The following is a 21,045-nucleotide window of genomic DNA, read 5'->3' on the forward strand; positions in this document are numbered from 1 at the left end:
GTCCTTCAGTTGAAGGGAATAATCTTAAATTCCAATGATGCTGCGTTCGCGTTTCTCGATGTGTTAACAGTTCGCTAGGGAAACGTGAGTTTAGAGAATTTACAGTATTTACATCAATACATTAACTTTTTTGCCTGTTTTATTTTTTTCCCCTACTGAACTAAGTTTGGATAGACTGCAAACCATCTGATGTCCTCATATTTTCCCTTGGTGGCAACTGTTAGCCTACCATGAAAATCTGGACTGGATTTCGTGTTCATTTGATAGCAAAGACCTATGGCTGATACATACAGCATGTTACATCTTAAACGGATGAATATTGAATAAAATACAAGGTAAAACGTTGAGTTAAATATTTCGACTGGATTTTTTAAATGTAGGGAAATTAACACATAAAGCTGAAACTACAGTTCATTTCGATGTATAGGTTGTGGGGGTTTGAAAGAAATCCAAACCAGGCTTTTGTCTCCCTAGCTCCCGCACCTGACGTCACCTCCTCCTCTATGCGAGAGTTTCCCTGAGTGATAGCCGGGAATGGTCAGCTGTCAACCCGCTGCCTGCTGTGCCCTGCCTGGGTGGGGGCGACTACAGAAAATAGCGATCACTTTTCAATAATGTGGAGTAAATGAAACGACTAGTTAGTGAAATCATAGTCCTATGTTGCAAACAGAATGGGCATTTTTATCTTGGGGCCATCCACAATGATATGAATCGATTTGAAGAAACATAATGGGTGACGCACAGAACATTTCGCAGCGCAGTGTCTCAAAGTTGGTTGGTGTGCGTGTCGGAGCTCCAGATACAGCTAGCAGCCATGCGTAACACCGCCCACCCCCCCCTCTCTCTCTCTCTTTAACGTTAGATAGAGGCTATGAGAACTCGACATGGAGCTGACTTTTTTTTTCCTTTTACGAATCCGAATAATAACGAGCAACTTCGGGTAGAAGAAATATCTGCTTCCACCGCATTATTCGTGCTTTCCCGAATACAGTATTCGGATTCGGATACATCCCTAATACCCACACATACACACACATACATGCACACACACACCCACACGCATACATGTTCAGAATCAGGAAAAAAATATGCCTTACTTTCTAAATCAGGGGCTGTAGAGTTGGATCATAACCAAACCATAACAGACATTCTCGCAGTGCAAATAAACAGTTAAATACAGAAAGTTCACAGTTTCTCACCATAGCAGTACTTTTCAGGTTCGACTGGGAATGTCTCCTTCCTTGCTGGGTTTGCTGCCACACAGCTGTAGGGGGCGCTGTTCGTTTCTATCTCCAGAGGGAGGGACAGGTTGGAGGTGAGATTAGGGCTGCTGGTATGGGACAGTGTCTGCCCCTCTCTGTGCCAGGACAGGGTGACCTCTCTCCCATTCTCCACAGAGCACAGCACACTGCAGCTGGGTTTCATCTTGTTCCTGCTGGACACCTGTGGTCTGGGTACTGGATCTGTGCAGAGATACAACAGCAGGGAGGGACTTCAACACTGACCAGTAACACTGACCCCTAACTCCACTCTGTGTGTGAGCCTTCAACACTGACCCCTAACTCCACTCTGTGTGTGAGCCTTCAACACTGACCCCTAACTCCACTCTGTCTGTGAGCCTTCAACACTGACCCCTAACTCCACTCTGTCTGTGAGCCTTCAACACTGACCCCTAACTCCACTCTGTGTGTGAGCCTTCCACACTGACCCCTAACTCTACTCTCTGTGAGAGCCTTCAACACTGACCCCTAACTCTACTCTGTCTGTGAGCCTTCAACACTGACCCCTAACTCCACTCTGTGTGTGAGCCTTTCACACTGACCAGTAACACTGACCCCTAACTCCACTGTGTGTGAGCCTTCAACACTGACCAGTAACACTGACCCCTAACTCCACTCTGTGTGTGAGCCTTCAACACTGACCAGTAACACTGACCCCTAACTCCACTCTGTCTGTGAGCCTTCCACACTGACCAGTAACACAGTGGCCCCTGTTGGGCTCATATGTACTCTGCTGCAGTTGAATTAACACATTTGTACTGCGTACACTTGCACATGCACAGGAAGACACACAGACATGCGCAGTGAAAACCACTCAGATTATCAGTAGATACGCTGCCGATACTGACCATACACAGTCAGCTGGTATTTTGTCTCCACAGTTTGTGGCCCATCACTGTTCTGCACTTTATAGACTCCAGAGTCCTCCATCTTCAGCTCAAGAAGGGAGAAGAGTCCTGTGCTTCTGTTCCACTGCAGTCTGCTACTGTAGTTGTCATCAGTGATATGTTCCTTGTTTTCAATCACCTTGGCGATCTGATTGTCATTTTTTAAAATAAATCCAGTGTTTTTCACTGCAGTTTGGAAATGGACTCTGTCTCCCACAATATAGTTCAGTTCCTTTGACTGAGTAAAAGATATGTACAAACCTGAGAAGAGACAGAGAGAGAGAGAGAGAGAGAGGGGGGGGGGGGGGGGGAGAGACGTGTAAGATACTTGTATGTCAGGCTTACAGTTCACTTATAGAGGGAAACTGTTTGTACTGTAAGGACACGTTCCCCAGTGTCTTTCCTGCGGGGGGTTGTATGTATTTTAAAACAAAATATAAAAGACCACAAAATAAAAAGTTTTTGATGCCTTAAAAACGTTTTTGATTAATTAAAATGTCAAAGCTCCTTTTTCTAAACTGCCCAAATTCACATTTTTGGCCAGAATCTTATATAACATAAAGAAAAATGAATTATCTTTGCCATTGCCCTTTACACAGTTTTGGTCCCACAAGGACCAGTACCAGGCCCTCTTCCGGTGGTGCTTGAATGCAGATGACACTGCAGCCCACACACATGCGGCTCACAAACAGCCTCAGCAAAAATTTTAACAAAACCGTTTTAGCGTTTTCCCCAGTCGTTTAAATTCCAATGAATGATTTTACAATAAATCTCAGAAACGGAAACACGAGAGAGCAGAGAATGAAGGAAGTACAGCCGATTAGGAGCGTGCCACTGTCCTAAAAAAAGCAGAATAAGACGCAGCTATGCCGTTAAACACTTGAAAACATGACTGGGGTTTGATAGTTCTCTCAGTTTTAATTATACATGCTTAATTTTCCTGTAAATATTGCAATACTGAAAAAAATGCCTTACTAAACTAAAAAGCTACTGTACACTGCCTCCACTCTAACAGGTATATAACAGTATAACAGGGTCCTACCTGCACTCTAACAGGTATACAACAGTATAACAGGGTCCTACCTGCACTCTAACAGGTATATAACAGTATAACAGAGTACTACCTGCACTCTAACAGGTATATAAGAGTATAACAGGGTCCTACCTGAACTCAAACAGGTATATAACAGAATAACGGCTGCTCTCATGTTGTCTGAAATAAGGGTTTCACTGGCCGAAACTGCAGCTTGGACTTCCTGAATCTAAACTGCTCTCTTAGACCCCACCCTACCACATCACACCACAAACTCAGACACACATACACGCACGCAAACACAGGCGTGCGCGTGCACACACGCACACACACACACAGGCGTGCACGCATGCACATACACACACACACGGGCATGCACCTGCATGGACAGACATGCACACACACACGCACACACATGCACGCGCACACACACGCATAGGCACACACACGCACGGGCATGCACACACACACACATGCACACTCACGCGCACACACACGCACACGGGCATGCACAAACACACACACACACACACATGCACACTCACGCACACACACACACGGGCATGCACAAACACACACACACACGGGCATGCACACACACACACTCGCGCGCACACACACACGGGCATGCACAAACACACACACACACTCGCGCACACACACACACAGGCATGCACAAACACACACACACACACACACTCGTGCACACACACACACGGGCATGCACAAACACACACAACTGTGAGTCAGGGAAACCGAAAGCCACTGGCTGGACCCTCATGCCACCAGAGGACCAGCAGTAGGAACAGTGGCCTCTAGAGGAGAAGATGAGAAGTGCAGAGTGAAAGATGAGTGTGGATAATGGGGTACAGGCCCCTCTCTGCTGTGGAGCTTTGGGGAGCAGCTCACTTCCCAGTGTGGTTCACCAGCTGCAGCAGCAATAGAGGCGTCAGTGAATACTGTCCTATCTTGTCTCTGCACTATGACGTCGCCTAAATGGTTTTTATCAAACCCTGGCTCTATGGCTCTGAGTGAATGGTGCATTTCTGTTTTTTCCCTCCCCATTTTTGGTAAAGAATAATTCGGACTCATGATATCTCTATTGGTAGTCAACTTGCTGACTTTTAGGTTCATGCTGCCTTTGTGCCACCAACTAAGGAGACTTCCTTAACAGCAGAGTTCCTTGCCAGCCCTCTGGAGACTGGACCACAAGACCCCCTACTAACTGGACCACTAGACCCCCTACTAACTGGACCACTACATCCCCTACTAACTGGACCACTACACCCCCTACTAACTGGACCACTACACCCCCTACTAACTGGACCACTACACCCCCTACTAACTGGACCACTACACCCCCTACTAACTGGACCACTAGACCCCCTACTAACTGGACCACTAGACCACCTACTAACTGGACCACTAGACCCCCTACTAACTGGACCACTACACCACCTACTAACTGGACCACTACACCACCTACTAACTGGACCACTAGACCCCCTACTAACTGGACCACTAGACCCCCTACTAACTGGACCACTAGACCCCCTACTAACTGGACCACTAGACCCCCTACTAACTGGACCACTAGACCCCCTACTAACTGGACCACTACACCCCCTACTAACTGGACCACTAGACCCCCTACTAACTGGACCACTAGACCCCCTACTAACTGGACCACTACACCCCCTACTAACTGGACCACTACACCCCCTACTAATTGTCAGACAGACTGAGGGAATCTCAAAGGGAAGCCAGACACTGGCCTCCTTTAAATCAATCACATCTTTTTAAATGTAAATTTCCCGCCATAAAGAGTACTTAAAGCCGTTCAGTTTCCATATCAGGGGCCAGGTTCGCTCGGCTGAACCCAGGGCTGGTGTCATCGTCCCTCATACTAACGCTCTGCTACTGCTGTTATTTTTTTTTAAAAAGTCATTATTTCCTTTATTGAAACTGAGAACCATGCTTCTTTTAACACAGCCAGTTCTGGTTCTATTTTAAATTCCTTTCAGAACGTGGGTTTATAAAGTCTGATCTGTGCGATGCTGAAGGTGTGAAGCCACAGCTGCTTTGTCCTCATTGTGATCGTGACCCAGATGCTCGTTTCCTGTCTCAGGCCTTCTCAATAAGTATGTTGTTCCACTTGCTTTAGCAGCAAGCGTGTATCGAGCCGCTAACCGCAAGCAGCCCGAAGAACACGACCTCATCTTAAGGCCGAGTGACACACAAACCCAACGCACGATGGACGGAAAGTTTTCATCATCTAGATTTCTCCACGGACAGGATGCTCTGACCTGCAACACATTCACTGTGATAAGGAGATGAACCCCTTTAAAGGGCTTATCATAGCCATCATATGTGTAGAGTGTATGAAACCACACTTTGAGAAAATGTTACTGACTGCGTCATGGCAGGTCTTAGCGGATTCAGTGGGAGGTTATGGGTAAAGTGCAGCTGTGCAAACACACCAGTTTACTCTAATTAAAATCAATCAATGAGAGATTTTAATAAGATTATTGAAATTACATTTTAATTAAAAAATAATAATCTCAAATGGATTTAGTGCTGCCACACCATAAATTTGACAAAATCTTACAAGCCTGGCAGGGGAAAAACAGTTGTTCATAGAGCAATGTTGGTAAGTTATAACAGTTTTAGAGCCCAGTGATACTGAAGTTTTTGGTCTTCATTTTCAACAAATGAATATAAGAATAGCTGATACAAGAAATAAATAAGTGTGAAAATAAGAGTTAGTATTTATGCTTGACATTTTCTAAAGTTAAATATACATTCCAACACTCCCGAAGAGGAGTTTGCAATCCTGATCGTGGTTTTCATTGCCCCTTTTAATCAATAAGAGCAGTTTATTGTGCAGTCAACTCACTTCAACCTGGTTGCTTGCATCTGAATGTGATACAATTTTTAAGATGAAAACAAAAACCAGCAGAGCTTCATGCTCTCCAGCACTAGGGTTGCAGAGCCCGGCTCTAAACGCCGGGCTTCCGTACTGATGCATTTGCACAGCTCTATTTCTCCACTTAACTCGAGATGATTCCCAGCACAGTCAAATTCAGTTCAATGCTGCATATGCATTAAAAAAACACAAAAAAATGTTTTTTTTTCTATGGCAGTTTTGATAATGTGATAAAATATGATATGGGGGGGTAGGTAGGAGGAGCTGAGAAGCCTGCAGTTTGATCCCTGTCAGCTGATCCTTTAGATTCCATAGCATTCAGGACCATGGACAGCAGCTTCACATAGCAAACACACCTGACACACCTGAGCGTGATAAGGAATAACCTTATTAAACACGCACACCCAACACTAAGGAATAAGCTCATTATACAAACACACCCAACACACCTGAGGGTGATAAGGAATAACCTTATTAAACAAGCACACCCAACACAAAGGAATAAGCTCATTAAACAAACACACCTGACACACCTGAGGGTGATTAGTCTCATTGCCTCTGTTAGGCCTATTATAAAGGGACAGCTTGCATGGCTGCTTTTGTATATGATCAACCTTCAGTTCTAAAATGACTGCTTTTTCATCCCCTACTTCTAATTATGTTTTATTTCCCTTTTATTTTCCTGTGCCAGGAAAGCAAAAACCCCTGACTGCATGGTAGGGAGACTGAACGGGAAGCTCGTTTTCAGTGTTTTACTGAAGCCACAGGGTAGACGTGTAAAATCTCACTCCCGCCTTGGTCAGGCACCCCACACTCCTGAGAATCCAAACCTTTCATATTAAAAATAAAGATGATGTTTGCTGTATGCATCGTTTCTGTATTGTGACCACTGCATATGTCCATAAATGATTTTCACAGGGCTGTAAACATTCCTGCAATAAATGCATTCCTTCAGTGGATGAGTTTCTGGAAATAATCGCCCCGGTTTCCAACACTGATGGCAGCTCATAGAGATTCTAATATTTAGTGTACATAATTAACTTTGAGCGCGTCACCAGTGTCTGCTTTACAGCTTTATTACTCTGTCAGTTTTGCCTCCATCTTATTTTTCTTTTTTTCTACAGATCTGCAAAATCCAGAACTTACTAAGAGGTCTTATATAAATATTCAAAATGGATCCAACAGAACTGTTAGAAAACACAAAAGCAGCAGTGGGGTTTTGAAAATAGGTTTTTCCACATCCTTCACATGTTTCAAGCAAAAGGCAAAGTGTTGAGTCTGATTTTGCAATAAGTACTCACCAGAGGGGTTAGTCTGCTGATTCTAGTGCTTTTGCTGGTATTGCACATTTGCAATATTGCCAGGGATAAAGGGGAAGTAAGCACTGTTGGGTCCATCTGTTTCCCCCCGACTCTGTCTGTTTGGAACTCAGTTCCTCCTCCAGGCTGGGCATGTGCCAGACGCAGGGCTGCTGTGTGGCAGTTTCTGTTTCACTCAGAGCTGCACTACGACTTCTGTGCTAACAATGCCAGGCTAATGAATAATACTGTGCACATGTTGCTTAGTGCTGCTCAGCTTCAGTATTAACCAAGCCCAGTCCTGCTTAGCTTCAGTACTGACCAATCCCAGTCTGCTTAGCTTCAGTACTGACCGATCCCAGTCCTGCTTAGCTTCAGTACTGACCAATCCCAGTCTGCTTAGCTTCAGTACTGACCGATCCCAGTCCTGCTTAGCTTCAGTACTGACCAATCCCAGTCTGCTTAGCTTCAGTACTGACCAATCCCAGTCTGCTTAGCTTCAGTACTGACCGATCCCAGTCCTGCTTAGCTTCAGTACTGACCAATCCCAGTCTGCTTAGCTTCAGTAGTAACCAAGCCCAGTCTGCTTAGCTTCAGTACTAACCAAACCCAGCCTGCTTAGCTTTAGAAGTAACCAAGCCCAGCCTGCTTAGCTTCAGAAGTAACCAATCCCAGCCTGCTTAGCTTCAGTAGTAACCAAGCTCAGCCTGCTTAGCGTCAGAAGTAACCAATCCCAGCCTACTCAGCTTCAGTAGTAGCCAAACCCAGCCCTACTCAGCTTCAGTAGTAACCAAGCCCAGTCTGCTTAGCTTCAGTACTAACCAAACCCAATCTGCTTAGCTTCAGTACTAACCAAACCCAGCCCTACTTAGCTTCAGTAGTAACCAAACCCAGCCCTACTTAGCTTCAGTAGTAACCAAACCCAGCCTGCTTAGCTTCAGAAGTAACCTGCAGCCCTGCTTGGCGCTCAGCCATCAGGCTGGGGAAAGTAACAGGGTGGTAAAGCTGCTGGTAAGGGGAATAAAAATAAATATTCAGTGCACATAATACAAACCCTTTCTACTTCTTCTACTTTCAATGTAGTGACATAAAATCCCTTGCCAGAAAAAGTATTACATCACTAACTTTAACAACTAACAACTGATATACGAACCGCAGGACAGTGGGTTGATAGATAAGACCTGTGAAAATTATGTCACAGCTACTCATTTTAACAGGTAAATTTAAACACTGCATGCTGAACCTGGTTCTCAGCAGGTTTAAATATCCTGTAGGCTACATTTAGACATGCTAGATAAACTAGCTGATGCTGCATAGCATAATTTAGAATTTAGGCCTAATTGTATGTCGAAGAAAACATTTTCCCTAAACACTTATCTTGCACCTTTGAAGCCAACCGAAAGCTGTTAGTTCAACAGGAAAAAAAAGGTGGTATTGTTTTCACCGCAGGGTTAATGTGGGAGGATATTTAACTGAAAAAGGATAGGTTATTTAATTCTCGCATCAGAATTGCATTTGCCGATTCGATTTCTGCCACGTGGGGGCACCCTTGCCTTATAGATGCACTTTTTTCGAAAAGGCTTATAAAACGCCCAACTATAGTTGAACTGATCAAGATATGTTGCAGACGTATCCCCCCTTCGATTATGAGGCTCAATGACTTGAAGTTTACTTCAACTAACAATATAGATTTTTGAATGTGATCAAAATATATATTTAAATGAAACATTACTAGGTTTTACCTAGAATCAATAGCAACATGCTTTTGGAGTAACGTGTATTGTTGTCATTGTTGTTGTTGTCATTGTTATTATTATTATTATTATTATTATTATTATTATTATTATTATTATTATTATTATGTCATCGGTTCGTTGTAGAGCATACTCTTTGTTCTGGAACCTACTTTGCTGTACTATTTTGATAATCCAAACACTAGGGCTGATCATAACATTACCAACATCATACACACTTGGCAGAGTATATCAGACTGATTTGGTTCCACAGAATCCCTTGCTTGTGGTAGTATCTTGTTTACACAGATAATACATGTGAATCTGCCTCAGGCTTTTCCAGTAACACTTCAATATTTATTCTAAGCTTGTTCAAGCCTGTTTGTTGAATACAAAGAATTCTGGTTCCATTCTAATAAATTACACACTAGCTCACTCCCAGGAGTCCATTAAGCGTTTCCTCATAAAGATGGAGACTTGATTACTGATTATCCACGGAGTGTGAGCTTTGGTGCTGTTGACCCAACGAGGACAAAAGGACAATTTATTTGACAAGTGAAAAGCTTGTTTTGAACCATTGCCATGGTGATGGACACTTAAGCGTGTGTGAACAAATATGTTTTGACCTGTTACTATGCAATGTTTCATTTCCCTTGTTTCTGTGTTTTGCCCTATTTGTTTCATCATTATTCTATTGTTAGTTTCATTGTTTCCACCTGTGTCTGATTAGTTCATTTAGATTACCTGGTCTGTTGGAGTTGCGTTTTTGTTTAGTTTTAGTATTCTTTTAGATATTTGACTGCCACTCATGTGCTCCTGTGGTTTTTTGTTTTTCAAGTTTTCTTGCGTTTACCTGTTTGTTATTTTGCTCTCGTGTTCAGTAAAAAGTACCCCATATCCGCTCTGTGTCTGGAGCCTACCTTCGGCCCGTGGGTCACAGTGCATTTGGGGTCACTGCCTTATTGCAGAATGAACTGCCAGCTGACGAGATTGACGAGGAATTCGTACACTGCCAGACACGGATCATTCCAATTATTTGTCCTTTCCTTCCTTTCCGAGTAAGGAACGTCAAACAGGCAAAAATGTGTGAAATTGATATCTTGGAAAATTCATTATTAATCATAATGGAATAACAATTATTAACAACAAACTGTAATTCGCTGTCTAAAGAGGTAAAAATAAGCGATTGGAATATACCCGCATGATCTCATGTGTTTTTGACACCCTCGGCCTTCCATACTAGGAAAGGACACCAGGAAAGGAAGGAAGGATGGATAAACTAAGCAAATGGAAATGAGTCCAATATCAGGAATTCATCCCACTGCTGCCATCCTCTGTTATATTGTTAATAAATACAAGTGAGCCTGTTTCAGAAGCAGCCATACATGCCCAAGCCATACCATGACATTATGGTTCCCTGAAAGGGGGAGGGGGGGGGCGGGGTGTATAATGTAGGTAAGGGGGGGGGGGGGTGTATAATGTAGGTATGGAAATATTTGGCCACAAAATATCTGAAGTGGCTAAATTTGATCAAACAAGTACTTGCATCTTTGTGGTTCTCTTTTGACTGAATGAACATCCAAAATGGCTCCGTTTGTATTCAAGCTGCTATTCCGCTTCTCTGACTCCATTTTGGAACTCAAACTGATGCGTCCCCGCCGTTGTTACCAGGCGAAAGAGCAGCAGGATGAATTACAGAGGGCTCTGCTTTAAAAGGAGCGGGAGGGGGTTCGTATGTTTAGAGAGTAACTCCCCTGCACACACAAACACAGAGACACTCAGATTAATGAATTAAAGTAAGTCTGAATTTTGTTGCTGTTAATAGTTGTTGAGATGTACTTGAACATAATAAACAAAGGTAATGATTCATTTTGAGTGATAGAATTCTTTTTTAAGAATATATATATATATATATATATAGAGAGAGAGAGAGAGAGAGCGAGAGAGCGAGAGAGAGAGTGAATACAAGCGGCCAAAATGGGGTTTCTCCGTAGGGTGGCAGGGCTTACTCTCCTTCACAGGGTGAGGAGCCCAGCTGTTCAGGAGGGTCTCAAAGTAGAGCCACTGCTCCTACGCATTGAAAGGAGTCAGTTGAGGTGGTTTGGGCATCTGATAAGGAGGCCTCCTGGGCACCTCCCTCTGGAGGTGTTCCGGGCACGGCCACCAGGGAGGAGACCCAGGGGTAGACCTAGGACACACTGGAGGCATTATATCCAAAGACTGTCCTGGGATTGCCTTGGGATCCACCGGGATGAGTTGGTGGAAGTCACTGAGGAGAGGGATGTCTGAGCTGCTCTGCTTGCCCTGTTGCCACCGTGACCCTGATCTGGATCAAGCAGTTAGAAAATGGACGGATGGATGGATATAAATATATATATATATATATATATATATATATATATATATATACTTCATAATGTTTGGGACAAGGACATACTCTGTGATCCACATAGTCCCCCCATTTCCCGTCCAATGAGTTTGGAGGCATTTGCTTAAACTTGAGCAGATAAGCTGCTTTTGTGCTCCTCAGAATTCATTCTAGTGTTGCTATCAGCAGTTACATCATCAATGAAAACAAGTTTGCAAGTACCTACGGCAGCCAAACATGCCCAAACCATAACACCCACCACCATGTTTCACAGATGAGGGGGTGCTTTGGATCTTGGGCAGTTCCTTTTGACCTCCACACTTTGCTCTTGCCATCATTCTCATCCAAGATGGCCGCCAGCCCAGTCCTTTGTTTGTGTGCCTGCATGTGAGCTCTTAACTTTATTTTTGTTTTATCTGCGTTTTATCTGTGTTTTATACTGATAATCCAGCCAAGGAAAGTGACTTTTTTACATCTAATCAAGAGGTACACCCCTGACTCTTTTTTGGCTTCTCTTTTGGCTATTTTGGCTTCTTAGAACTACCCAAAAGGGAGATAATTTTACTGCTGTTAGGTCTCCTCTACCAGCTATAGCCTGGTCCTCTTTTACCAGCTACAGCCTGGGCCTTCCACCAGCTATAGTTTGGCCTCCTCTGCTAGCTACAGCCTGGGCCTCCTCTACCAGCTACAGCCTGGGCCTTCCACCAGCTACAGTTTGGCCTCCTCTGCTAGCTACAGCCTGGGTCTTCTCTGCTAGCTGCAGCCTGGGCCTCTTCTACCAGCTACAGCCTGGGCCTCCTCTGCTAGCTACAGCCCGGGTCTTCCCTACCAGCTACAGCCTGGGTCTCCTCTACCAGCTACAGCCTGGGCCTCTTCTACCAGCTACAGCCTGGGCCTCCTCTACCAGCTACAGCCTGGGCCTCCTCTACCAGCTCTAGCCTGGGCCTCTTCTACCAGCTACAGCCTGGGCCTCCTCTACCAGCTACAGCCTGGGCCTCTTCTACCAGCTACAGCCTGGGCCTCCTCTACCAGCTCTAGCCTGGGCCTCTTCTACCAGCTACAGCCTGGGCCTCCTCTACCAGCTCTAGCCTGCGCCTCCTCTACCAGCTACAGCCTGGGCCTCCCCTACCAGCTACAGCCTGCGCCTCCTCTACCAGGTACAGCCTGGCCTCCCCTACCAGCTACAGCCTGGGCCTCTTCTACCAGCTACAGCCTGGCCTCCCCTACCAGCTACAGCCTGGGTCTCCTCTACCAGCTCCAGCCTGGGCCTCTTCTATCAGCTACAGCCTGGCCTCCTCTGCTAGCTTCAGCCTGGGCCTCCTCTGCTAGCCACAGCCTGGGCCTCTGTTATTGGATTGGACATGTTTTATCCACTAAAACCTTCTTTGCCTTTTCGGCTTACAATCTTTTTTATTTTTTGGCACACATCGGCTCAAACAACCTGCTTTTTCAGCAGGTACACGCAAGAGTCTGCCATCATTTCCAATGGTGGTGGTACTTTGGACTTCGGTTTATCATCCAGGGACGTTTCTTCCTTCTGGATTACAAAGACTTTTGGACTTCCTACTCGGTGTGTATTGAATCTTATTCATTTGTACTCTTACATGTTATTGCATCAGTTCCATGACTCCTCATTAATTTTGACCAATCCCTCAGTGAAAGATAAACAAATGCAATGTTTTGGCACTGTTTTCAGACGTGGGTTAATCATTCTCATGTTGTTTGTCTCTGGCAATGTTCACCCAAACCCAGGACCTGCTATTCAAGGCCCTACTGCCTCTAGTCTGTCGTTTAATGATTTTTGTGAACGCAAATCTTTGGGCTTTTTACATGTCAATATCCGTAGTTTGTTGCCAAAACTTGATTATTTAAAATCTTGGGTGCATACTGCTAACCCTGATGTTCTGGCTGTCTCTGAATCGTGGCTTAAGAAAAGTGTCTCTAATCTTGAAATTCAAATACCGGGCTACAATGTCTTTCGTCAGGATCGATCCACTAAGGGAGGTGGTGTGGCTATCTTTGTAAAAGACCATTTGCAATGTTCTGTAACATTGTCTAAGTCAGTCCCCAAGCAACAGTTTGAACTGTTACTATTGAAACTTAAACTGTCAAAAAATGTCACTCTCTCTGTTGCTGTTTGCTATAGACCACCCTTAGCTCCAGCATGTACACTAACAGCTCTTGGTGAACTTCTGTCCCCTCACATTTCCTATGAGTTTGTCCTTCTGGGTGATCTAAACTGGGATATGATCAACCCCCCAGATTTAGTCATATAGCAATTTGATGCTTTAAACCTCTTTCAACTTATTACTGAGCCAACCAGACACAATTTGAAATCACCCTCAGCTGCCACACTGACTGATATTATTCTCACTAACACTCCATCAAACTATCAAACTGGAGTCTTCAGTCAAGACTTGAGTGACCACTTTGCCATTGCATGCGTTTGCTCTGGCCTCTCTGGCCTGTGAAACGCCCACCAGTGATTACGACCAAGCGCTCACTGAAAAACTTTGACAGTCAAGCCTTCCTACATGATGTTGCAGCTGTGAACTGGGATAGAATCAACCTTATCCCCTATGTGGATGATGCCTGGTCTTATTTCAAGAATACCTTTAGCCTTATCATTGATAAACACGCCCCACTTAAATGATTCCGGACCAAGAATCGTTACAGCCCCTGGTTTACTCACGATTTGGCTGCTCTGATCCAACTAAAAAATGCCTTATGGCGGAGAGCTAGGTCTTCTCAGTCTCCTGCCGACTGGCTGGCCTTCAGACAATACAGAAACAAAACCAAAAAGAGAAATTCTCAGCTTGCGGATCTGACGCCAAGAAGTTCTGGAAAACAGTCAAGTCCATGGAAAACAAACTTGCTTCTCCTCATCTACCCACCTCTATGAAATTCGGTGAAATTGTTTTTAATGATAAACCACGCATGGCCACGCTCTTCAACCACCACTTCGTGAAGTCATCGCATGTCTTTGATGCAGCTGCTCCTAACACTGCCTCAACTCATACTCCTACTTCATCATCCAGCGTTAACAGCTTCTCCCTTCAACCTGTAATGGTTTTGGAAGTCCTGGATGAACTCATTAAGTTAGATCCAAACAAGTCAACTGGATCTGATGGGCTTGACCCTGTGTTTTTAAAAGCAGCCGCTCATATTATTGCTGCCCCCATTACAAGCCTGTTTAACCTGTCATTTCAACTGTCTGTATTCCCCCTTGACTGTAAATCTGCCATGATTCTCCCCCTCTTCAAAGGAGGCTCTGGCTCTGACCCGAACTGCTACAGGCTAATTTCCATCTTGCCCTGCCTGGCCAAAGTCATAGAGAAACTGGTTCATAAACAACTAATTAACTTCATTGACTCTAATCACATTCTGTCTGACCTGCAGTCTGGGTTTAGGACAGGCCATGGATGTATCACCGCTACCCTGAAGGTCCTTGACGACATCGTTACCGCCATGGACAACAAGCAAGTCTGTGTAGCTGCTTTTATAGACCTAGCCAAGGCTTTTGACTCAGTCGACCACAATATCCTCCTGCAAAGACTTAGTAGCATTAGCCTGTCCAGCAGATGCTGCAACTGGTTTGCCAGCTACCTTGCTGATCGTGTCCAGAGGGTGAAGACTGAAAACATCACGTCAGAACCACTTTCCATCACTAAAGGTGTGCCTCAAGGCTCCATCTTAGGCCCAACCTTGTTCTCCATCTACATTAACGAGGTAGACAAGGCCGTTGGTAGCTCCCAGATACATCTGTATGCTAATGATACTATCATATATTCAGCTGGCCCCTCACTCCATGCTGCTGTGTCCACTCTTCAACAAAGCCTCACCTCCATCCAGCAGTCTTTCCACAACCTCCACCTGCTCCTCAACTCCAAAAAGACCAAATGTATGCTGTTTCACTGGAAAAATCTCAACATCTCCAGCCCCCCTAAGATTTTCAGTGCTGATGGTTTGGAACTGGAGTTTGTCAGCTCCTATAAATACCTTGGCCTCTGGTTGGACTCATCTCTCTCATTTAACACTCACATCAATAACCTTCTGGCTAAAGTCAAAGCTAGACTTGGTTTTCTGTATCGAAACAAGGCTTCTTTCACGCACTCCGCCAAATACACTCTTGTGAAAATGACCATCCTTCCTCTGTTTGACTACGGTGATATAATCTATAAAATGGCATCAAAGGGCAGCCTTAGCAAGCTCGACGCACTCCACCACTCAGCAATCCGTTTTGCCACATGCGCACTCTTCACCACTCACCACTGTGATCTCTACAATCTGGTGGATTGGCCCTCCCTTCATACCAGGCGGCTACAAAATTGGCTGCAATTAGTTTATAAAACACTTCTGGGAAAGACACCCTGCTACCTCTCAAACCTCCTGCACATTTCTGACAGCAATTACCGCTTAAGATCCAGTGATTTCATAATGCTCATCATTCCAAAAGTCCGTACCGTCTTTGGCCGTAATTCCTTTCGTTTTGCCGCTGCAAATGATTGGAACACACTACAAAACACACTCAAACTCACAGCTCTCACATCTCTCGACATGTTCAAACAAAATCTGCAACAGGTCATAGTTGACTGCTGCACCTGCTGACCAGCCCTCTCTTCACTCTCTCTCCCGTTACAACTGTACAAAGAATATCCAGTAACTCACCTTCTCTTGCACATAGTGTTTATTTATTGGTTTATTGATTTTATTTATTCACTTTTGATTTATTTTATTTACCTATGCCGTCTTTTGCCGTTTCTTATGTACTGTCGTGTCATACTGTATGTTGTACTGCACTGTGTCTGTACTGTATGCGTCGTTTTGTGCTGACTGTGTTTATTTTACCTACTTTCTGTTGCTGACGCCTCTTGGCCAGGTCATCATTGTAAATGAGAATTGGTTCTCAACTGATTTTACCTGGTTAAATAAAGGTTAAATAAATAAATAAATAAATAAAAATTCTGATACAAGTGAATCTCCAAAACTCTACGCCATCCTGTTTTTGCAGATAACTAGTGGTCTGCACACCTGCCTCCCAAAGAGTGTTTCTGATCTGTTGGAAAGGTGTTTGGTGTTTTTTTTTTCTTCATTATGGTGAGAATTATTTGGTCATCAACTATACAGGTCTTCCTTACCAGGCTCACCAGTGCTCTCTTTCTTTACATTACATTTACATTACATTACATTACATTACATTTTTCTTCTCAATTATGTTCCAAACGTTTGATTTTGGTAAGCCTAAGGTTTGGCCTATGTTCTTGGGTATTTCAAATTTTCACGGGTAACTGACTTTTCCAAATGTGAACTACAATTTTCACAAGTAAATAGAACAAATGGAACAAAGGTCACAAAGCATAGGTTACAGTACGTTTTTCCGCTCGCATCTTATAAAGGGGAACTATGGGATTAGTTTTATAGTTCACATATGTACTCTTCACATGGTGGGCGTTCACCTGTGGTTTTCACGTGATTTGTCGTAAGTGATACGAAAGGGTCATAAAAACGCTCGCAGATAAAATCCGTAAAGGATGCGATGTGAGTCATTCTCGCCCGGAAGCCTGAGACTCTGAAGTGCGGCTCGTGTAGCGACGGGTAAAAGGCGTGGCATCACAACGGTTGCTGCGCGCGGATAGAGGGGATGACCTGAACCACTCAGCAGCATCAGACCGCAGCGGGGAGAAAACATGAGGATCTTCTCAACATGCCTAATTTTTACCACAGGTAATAAGACAGCTGCCTCCGCACTGTGCTGAACGAGCGCGCCAGACGGCCTATTACTGTTTCAATAAAGGTGCTCTCTGGCTAGCTTTTAAACCACTAAAGCTGCCGCAGCAAGAAAAACGAAAGTAGATATGTGACGCAGATTACCGGGTGATGTGATTTTGTTGCTAACGAAAATTCTGCGCATATGACAGACTGAAATCAATGTAGGTTCTGCTTTCCGCTGTCCGTTGGATAAATTTAGGATCTGTCGTTAACTACCAGTTCTCTGTTGCAAAACTGTATGAAACTGCGGTCGACACGTCGTTAGTTAGCAGCCGCAACGGTCAGAGGCTGCTGTGCGCTGCATCTGCCGACCTAATCTTACAATGTGTCCGTTGTACCCAGCGAACCCGCTGCATTAACCCCCAGTGCGCTTTAAAAATGTGGATAGGGCGGAGCGGAGAGACAGGTTATGAATAGTTTTTTGGTGGTGCTACTTTTTTGTTAAGCAAACCCGGAAAATTTTAATTTAACCAATATTTGAGATTATATATTTGGGAATTGTGAATCATTTTCTGGTTTCTAAGAATTTGTATAAGTTGTACACGTTATTTATGATTCAGATGTTTTTTATTTAGGCCTACCAAAGCAACACGATTTTATGCGAACATTTCATAACGGAGCGGCACAATAAAAAACACGTCACGTTTTACAGTTTACACAGATTTAAATATATGACATCGCGCAATTCACAAGTCAAATCGTTGTTAAAATAGAACTAAAACCGTTCTCTATAGAACATTAACTATACACGATGCTGGCTATTTCTGTATCGCATACGAATCTGTCGCGATAGAACCTTGATGGCGCAGCTCTCATCCCGGAGTCCGGGAAAGCGCGCGGCTCCAGCACGTCAGTTGCAGATTGAATAGAATATTATGCTGAAGCATCGGACTGCTGCCAAAACTTCTTCCGATGATGAAAAGACTGCCAAAAGACCGCCCCCGTTTTCCTGTTTACGACTTTGAGCCAGAATGTTAATTCTAGCCTTTAGTGCGCTCCAAGTCAAGTCAAGTCAAGTCAAAGTTTATTTATATAGCACATTTACAACAACCACAGTTGACCAAAGTGCTTGAACAGACTTAAAATACCACAAATGAATATAAAAGTAATAAAAATAAGAATAAAAGGAAACAATAAACATGGTAATAAAAGAATTATATAGAATTATATAGAAGATAAAAACAAGGCAACAAGTTCAACTCGAATTGAATGCCAACGAGAAGAGGTGGGTCTTCAGCAGCGACTTAAAAGATTCTAGGGTTTGAGCAGTTCAATGTGAAAAGTAGGCTGTTCCAGAAATTCGGGGCAGCTATCGCAAAGGCTCGGTCACCTCTGTAAGGTTCGTATTTATATTTTTGAAGCCCTCTTATCGTGTAAGCCTAATGAAATATTTCACATCAAGGCAATGATAAAACGTAATGGGTATACTGCATAATACCAAACAAATTTAATGATGTTATCGGGTTACTGTTGGTCTGTGATACACAGTAAAATGTTCAGTGTCAATTCAACTCTAACAGTGTTAATTAAACTCTTAACAGATAATATTTGGTCCGGCTCTGGAACGTGAAACACCTGCACATCTTAAAATGTTCACAGAAGAGATTGGCATACTTAGCTGTTATTCAGGTGGTTACGCAGTTTTGTTTTTTTAAGTGAATCTATCAGTAATTAAACGCACACAGCTGCTTATATGACAGGTAAATTGCACTGTTGTCTCTGCAGCCCCATCAGAACTCAGTTATGAAACATTTACTCTATCAGAAGAGATAACGGCCCTGTTCACCTGGCTGAAGCGTTACGCAAATTCGCATACACACACACACACACACCCGCATACACACACACACGCCCACACACGCACACACACACACACACACGCCCGCACACACACACACACACCGACACACACTTACACACGCCCGCATACACCTGCACACCCACACACGCCCGCATACACCTGCACACCCACACACGCCCGCGCACACACACACACACACACGCCCGCACACACACACACCCACACACACACACACACACACACAGCCCACTATAAGGAGATGAGCCAAACTGCCTAACGTTATACATGAATAACAGGTGTTCACACTGGCAAAACCTGTTTTTTTACTGAATCCACTCTGGTCCTGTGGGTCTGTGGGAAGAACAAAATGAACACTCCTAAAGACAGCGAAGCTCCCATTCTGTTACACTCACAGTTCAGGGTAAATTAAGGAAAGCTCAGATTAAACTTCCTCCACATTTAGATTAGATAAGATTCTACTTTCCACTTCTGTGGAACTGGGAAGTTGACTTCACCAGGTCATTAATAACGGTGCATAATTCAGGACATTACTGTATCTGTAAGATACACCGCAGCTCTACACTACAAACCACATTTGATATTATATTTAAGAGCAGGAGATTGGGCGTATGACCCATTACAAACACAACTGCTCCAGCTACCTTCACACTCTAAAACCAGCAGGAGCGGCTGCAGCAGGAAGCACGGTGCTGCTGGGTTTTGCTCTTCAGCTGTGATCAGATTAACAGTTAAAATATGCATCTGCTGCTGATCATGTGTGGGTGGTGGAGTGTGAACGCATTGACTCTACCCTTTCCTCTGTGTTTTCCACTTCACTATAAAGCTCAACCCTCCTCTGTGAAATCTGTGCTGACCCTGGAGCAAAATTCCAGCATATTCAATCTCAGCTCCACACCACATTTATCCACAGAAGCCTTTCACAACAACTATCTACATCCAACCTTCCATAAGTAACTATACACACCCAACCTTTTACATGCAGCTTATCTACACACATCCATCATCAGTGTTTTTTTTACATGTAAGCGTATGGTGTGAAGAAGAATCAAAGCTGCAAACAGGATGTAGAAACTGAATGTTGAAAGAAGAGCTGCATGTGAGAGAGGAAGAAGGGAGAGGGGGAGGAGGAGGAGGTAGAGAGCCTCTTCCCTGTATTATGACCAGAGCCCTGGGTCCCAAGGGAAAAAGGGTTATTTAGCAGACCTAAAAACCAACCTAAAAACATCATCCAATATGGACCTTAAACCAGTACAGTAAAATAAATTAACACAAAATGATGTTTAACTTTTATATTTAAGCAGTTAGCAGAAGCTAAACTTATCCAGAGGAACTCTTGAATAACAATTCCTAAATCCATCTCATTATTCACATCACCGTTTTGCACACTGTGCTAATTCACACATCCAGATGATTGGGACAAATTACTGGGGAGGACTTTTACTTTCTGAGCCTGGGTTTCCCACTAACTCTGCAGAGGAATGTAGAGAGTTTCCCACTAACTCTGCAGAGGAATGTAGAGAGTCAGGTTGGAGTGGTTTGGTTATTTCTTCCTCTTCCCTTCGGCTGAGTGCTGACAGGTTCACTCACTGATGCAGGTGAGAGTCCAGCAGGTCACCTCTCCCCGTCTGCGTATGGGTGGGTGGGGGGGGGGGGGGGGGGGGTGCACTGGGGGGAGGGGAGTACTGGGGGGATGATGAGTGCGCAGGAATGAAAGAGAAGCAGGAAGCATTATGATGCTGTGGATACAGGAGGGAGGGGCTGGATGAAGCACTTGTTCTATTGGTTGTTTCAATGTACTCTGGTTGGTAGAGCCCTCCCTTTCCTCCCACTATGACATCACCACTGATATTTTATTGTCCCTGATATAGAGGAAGGAGAACATGCAGACGCTCTTAATGTGGTGCTGAGCCCTTGTGTTCTGTTTACTTA

The 21,045-nt window shown here is 44.1% G+C and overlaps 2 protein-coding genes across 3 annotated transcripts in view; one reads left to right on the plus strand and one right to left on the minus strand.

Moving 5' to 3' along the window:
- The window catches only part of LOC135255947 (T-lymphocyte surface antigen Ly-9-like), a 227,919-nt gene that overhangs the window by 4,375 nt on the left and 202,499 nt on the right, over positions 1 to 21,045 (minus strand). The window contains exon 7 of one of the 2 annotated variants that reach the window (XM_064337785.1): positions 1,200 to 1,463. The exons of the other annotated variant lie outside the window; for it this stretch is intronic. Coding sequence (XP_064193855.1) covers positions 1,200 to 1,463 — 264 coding nt within the window. The remainder of the gene's footprint in view (positions 1 to 1,199; positions 1,464 to 21,045) is intronic. 2 annotated transcript variants of the gene reach the window in all.
- LOC135255946 (titin-like) overlaps positions 16,974 to 21,045 on the plus strand; it is a 222,530-nt gene continuing 218,458 nt past the window's right edge. The window contains exon 1 of the mRNA XM_064337783.1: positions 16,974 to 17,249. Within this exon, the coding sequence (XP_064193853.1) occupies positions 17,213 to 17,249 (37 nt within the window). The 5' untranslated portion in view covers positions 16,974 to 17,212. The remainder of the gene's footprint in view (positions 17,250 to 21,045) is intronic.

This window comes from Anguilla rostrata, chromosome 5 (assembly GCF_018555375.3).
Source record: "Anguilla rostrata isolate EN2019 chromosome 5, ASM1855537v3, whole genome shotgun sequence".
Classification (NCBI taxonomy): domain Eukaryota; kingdom Metazoa; phylum Chordata; class Actinopteri; order Anguilliformes; family Anguillidae; genus Anguilla; species Anguilla rostrata.